Here is a 5078-nt window from a genome sequence, read left to right on the forward strand (position 1 = left end):
CTCTCTCTCTCTCACTCTCTCTTCTCTGTCTGTCTCTCAACTGTCCATCCTTGCTCTCGTCACAACCACGCAATTGGTTGGGTAAAGGGAGGGGGGTCCACGGTGGGTGACAGCGACCCTGTCAGTTGCTCGTTACAGTTACTTGGTCCTATAAAACGCGGCGCTGGTCGCAGAGCAGCTCACACTTTCTCCCCTCAGGTGCGACTTGCAGACAGAGATGCGCGTTATGGAGCGCACTTTCCGAGAGCAGCTCTTCTTTCTGGTGTTGTGTCTGTCTGTCCTCAAGGGAGACTCCAGATATATTGAGGTAAGTGTCAGGACATACGTCAACTTTGTTGTTTGTTGTTATACCCTTCTGTACAGATTTACACATAAGTTCCTGTTAAACTTTGTGTTCAACATTAAACATTGTTTTTAATTTTAAATTTTTTTTTCCAGAACAACGAGATCTCAAAAGATGAATTATATTCATTTTTTAACTCGGAGCTGAAGAGAGAAATACCTGAGGAATTAATGTACCGTCGACCTTTACGTAAGTTATATGAAAGCTACATATATAACCTATTTCTTCAAAAATCTGGTTATGCAGCTTATATTTGTGTATGAGAGCCAAAAAAAAGCTTTTATGTATCTGTCACATAAACTGTCTTTACTGCAAAATTATAAACTGTCAGTTCTGAACAAGAAATGTAATATATTTCTTTTATGTTTTTGATTTCTGAATTATTTTCAGATTTTATTTTATTTATAGGATCTTCTGCTCATTGTCCTTCATTTATGTATTTTTCAATACCCAGGTTAACATGTTGTGTTGAAAATGTTAAGTTTTAAGTTTAAAATTTGTATCAAGGTACAGAATATGTGATATATTGTGAGATATTGGACATTTGAGAGAAAATTTAATAGGAAATATCTGGTATTTCAGTTTTAATTTGTTTAATCGGCATAACAGAACATTTATTTGAGTAACAGAGAAGCAAAATATTAGATAAAATAGAAACAATAAAGGGAAACAAATGGTAATTACAGTATTAATTAAAAAAAACAAAACCCTTTACACTCTGTTTGTAGTGGTTTTGTTGAATGCACATCTATTCTGAACCGTATAAATGTATGTGTGATCCAGGTTGTCTGGACATGGTTGCAGTGGAGGGTCAGTTCACCTTCACAGCGGAGCGTCCTCAGCTCAGCTGTGCTGCTTTCTTCATGGCAGAGCCCAACGAAGTGATCAGTGTGGAATATGACAGTGTTGACATCGACTGCAAGGCAGGGGACTTCATCACGGTAAACTAACATCTTGTCATCATTTTCCTCCTCTCTTACATGTTAACAAAACCTTCCTCAGGTGTGAAATGATGTATAGATCTTGGAAGTGGAGCCAAAATATCAACTTAAAATAATTCCTTTATTTACCGACTTTCAGCTCTAATTGTAACACCCTTCACTCCTGTGAACAGCTTCTTAGGTGCATTATATAATTCTGTATGTATTTAGTAATCACTGGTGATGACATGTGAACTTGTTTTTGTTATTGTAGTACAGCCTGTCTTTGTTTTCATGCCACCAAACTGGGGTCAGTGAACTTGTTAAGCTTAGAAACACTTCCTGATTAGACAAAAAGCTCCTTTAACATAAGGCAATTGTACATAACCTGCTTACTTTAGGTGAGCTGCCCTCCAGTCTCCTCCTCTGTGGTTACTCCCTCCACACTAAACATACCATTCTAGTCTAAACCTTTAAGTTCAATGTGTTTCCCACAGCAAGATCAACCACAACGCACACTTTTTTGAAATATTTTTTCATTCTACCATTCTATTTTACAATTACTTTAAACAAAACCCTTGCAGAAATCATCTTTGACTGAATATGAAAATCCATACTTTCATCTTCTCCCCTCTTAATATGTCCCATGAAGGTGTTTGACGGCTGGGTGATGAAAGGAGAGAAATTCCCCAGCTCCCAGGATCACCCACTGCCTCTGTACGAGCGATATGTGGATTACTGCGACTCGGGATCAGTGAGGAGAAGCGTGCGCTCCTCTCAGAACGTGGCCATGGTCTTCTTCCGCATTCACAATGCTGGCAGCAGCTTCACCCTGACATTCAGGAAACACATCAATCCTTTCCGTAAGTTTGACCGTCACATTCATAAATAAACTATACAATGCACACATGCACGCAAATGTAGCTTTCAGCCCATTCGTGTAGCAATTAATGTGTGAGTCTGGGGTGTTAATACAAGCCTGGCAGGGTGCTTTAGTCATCAATTGCACCAACAGGGAACAGTTTGTCATCACTATGTTTCTGGATCAGGAGCAGGATCACATGGCAAATTATGTCCTACAGTGACATGTGAGGATAAGAAAAAAAAGGGCCAAATGAGTTAATTCTCTGTTAAACCTGTGCAATGATTTAATCCCTGACAATTTCCATAGTTTTTAAAATACCACATCATTTGCTTTCATGGCATTAGACTTGAATTCTGTCAAAAGCAACATTTATTTCAGTCTTTGAAGTTTTATCGCCTGTACATTTGGTTTCACCGACCAGCTCAAATAATCAGAAATAAAAGGAGCAATTTGTAAATATGAGTTTTGTTCCATCTGCTCTGACAGAACAGGTGCTCAAATATTAAATCACCTTTACATTTTGTAATTGCATTTTTCTTTCTCTTCAAACTATATCACTGATAAACTGCTTGCGGATGCTTGTCACTGTGCCTGTGCTTCTGTGTGTTTTCACCCGCTTCATCTTGACAATCCATCTAGGAAATCCTTGTTGCCACATCCCTCCCTCCTTTCACCATTTCTTGTCTCCTTGCAGCCTGTAATGTCATCTCCCAGTCACCAGAGGGCACTTACACAATGGTGATCCCGCAGCAGCACAGGAACTGCAGCTTCTCCATCATCTACCCAGTGGAGATCGACGTCTCTGAGTTCACCCTGGGGCACTTCAACAACTTTCCCAAGGTAAACAACTACAGTACAATGGGGATTAATTCAAATTTAGGGCAGCAATACGTCTTTCCAGAAACTTCAGCTTCAATAATATACTATTACCCACTTAAAGGTGATTTTTGCATTGAACACTATTGTTGTGATTTGAGTGAATTGACCCTTCAAAACATTAAGTACAGTTCTTATGCAACATAAATTGATTTCCCTTAAGGTCCATAGTTTGACAGGATACCGTCATATCTACATACTTTGCCTGAAGCTTACAGCTGCTTGCAGATCTTCTGACTTTTAATACACAAGTTCCTTTTGCAAAAAACTTTAAATCTTTAGAAGTAAACAGCAACAAGTAAATGTATCCAGTGTGACATCAATAAAGTCTATCTTATCTTCACTCACTCATACCAGTGAAGCTGTTTTGTAGTTAAAAAGCTCTAAAACCAACAGTACACTACCTGCTCACTAACAGACAGACAAAGTAAGAGGCTATAGCTGGTGAAACAGATATTGCCTCCAGGAGTTGGTGGAGACCAAAACAAAGGTAAAAGGAGAGGGAATATTGGACTTATATTCATCAAGTGTCCAGAAACTTGATTCCAAATGAATGGTAATATTCATATCTGCTGAATATGTAAATAGGCAACTGTTTACCATATCAACTTAAAGCTGCCAGTGTTGTGTTTACAGCAAAAAAGATCTGGATGAACTACGATCAGTTTTAAATTCACATGCTTTATACAGCTCCTCCCTAACATTTTTTTATGATGTTCAAAGGACATCAAGCAACCTGGTGTTTAGCTCCTGAACTCAAGCACAGGGTGTAGTGACCTATCATTTCATTTCTCTGGAGAGCACAGTCATTATTCGAATAAAGGCATAAGATCGCTTGTCAAGAAAGTATAAAGAAGAGGGCTCTAAAAATAAAAAAGACAAACAAAATGACATCTTACAGGATACAAACACACAAAACCACTGCGTCTGTAGCCGTACATTTCGGGAAGCATTCAGTCTACCTCGGTTTAAAAAATATATACATTATTTTTTCTATAATGCCTTTTATTGCCTGGACTTTCGTCATTTCATCATTATATTTTACCTTCAGTGGACTCACCCGTGTTTGTACAGATGCTGGCATATCCTACCCAGTCAGTGCATTGTGATAAATTGCATGTCACTCCACTGAATCATGCTGATGGATAGTATTTGCCACATCTCATAAACCCATGTGTTGCTGTCCACAGAGGTCCATGCCTGCTTGTGCAGAATCAGGAGATTTTGTGCAGTTGCTTGGAGGAAATGGCATCGACACGTCAAAGCTGCTGCCCATCACAGACCTCTGCATCTCCTTCACCGGACCCAGTGAGTACACACTGATCTGCTTTCCTTCCACATGATTTAAACCTGCTGGTTGGACTAAGACTTTCCTCTTCTTTCACCCTGCAGCCCACATGAAGATCGGCTGTGACAACACAGTGGTGAGGATGGTGTCCAGTGGGAGGTTTGTGAGCCGTGTGTCTTTTAGCTACAGGCTATTGGACAGCCAGGAACTGCAGACCATCAAACTCAACAATGTAGAGGATTTCTGTTTCAATAACTGATCCCAGCTGGATCCTAAAGTGACAAATGTATCATTTGACTGCAAACATTTTTAAAATTATTTTACTAAAAGCAAGAGATCCACCTGCTCGGTCCCTCTGATTAGATGAAATGTCTTAAAAACAAGATATATACATTCACAGTTATATTATGATATTACAAACTCCAGACTTTCAATTATTTTGTCTATTTTTTATAATTTCTTTCCATCTTTTTTTCACTCATTCTGGTTGTTGCTGAATAAAGCTTAATGAAGTGTCCTTTGTGTTTGGTGGAACTGCTATTGTTTTATTTTTGCTTTGTGTACAATATGTGTGTTTTTGAAGATGAGACTTATGATATTGTTATTACGTTGCATATGGGTTCATGGCCAACATTCTTGAAAAGGAATGGTGCTAAAATGAATGTTACCTGCTGTTTATTTTCCGAATGATACATGATGTGTTCATTGCCATTATGCAGTTAAATTTGTATAAAACCTTTTTGTAATAAAATTATACCGCATGACAAAGCACTCAATTGTGGTTTT

The 5078-nt window shown here is 38.6% G+C and overlaps 1 protein-coding gene across 1 annotated transcript; it reads left to right on the forward strand.

Moving 5' to 3' along the window:
* Positions 1–217: 217 nt before the first annotated feature.
* On the forward strand, positions 218–4859 carry crhbp (corticotropin releasing hormone binding protein). The gene is made up of 7 exons (XM_035668165.1): positions 218–307; positions 439–532; positions 1127–1284; positions 1916–2126; positions 2823–2968; positions 4195–4312; positions 4397–4859. Exons 1-7 carry the CDS (start codon positions 218–220, stop codon positions 4549–4551), a joined length of 972 nt encoding a protein of 323 aa, XP_035524058.1. The 3' UTR covers positions 4552–4859.
* Positions 4860–5078: the final 219 nt, after the last annotated feature.

This window comes from Morone saxatilis, unplaced genomic scaffold (assembly GCF_004916995.1).
Source record: "Morone saxatilis isolate NCDOM2014 unplaced genomic scaffold, NCSU_SB_2.0 Contig21, whole genome shotgun sequence".
NCBI lineage: Eukaryota > Metazoa > Chordata > Actinopteri > Moronidae > Morone > Morone saxatilis.

Excerpts from the sequence above, each read along its gene's own strand:
- crhbp (XM_035668165.1), top strand. The coding sequence starts at position 218 with ATGCGCGTTATGGAGCGCACTTTCCGAGAGCAGCTCTTCTTTCTGGTG. Across the intron at positions 1,285-1,915 it reads AGGCAGGGGACTTCATCACG|GTGTTTGACGGCTGGGTGAT; the intron begins GTAAACTAACAT and ends TGTCCCATGAAG. Across the intron at positions 2,127-2,822 it reads GAAACACATCAATCCTTTCC|CCTGTAATGTCATCTCCCAG; the intron begins GTAAGTTTGACC and ends GTCTCCTTGCAG.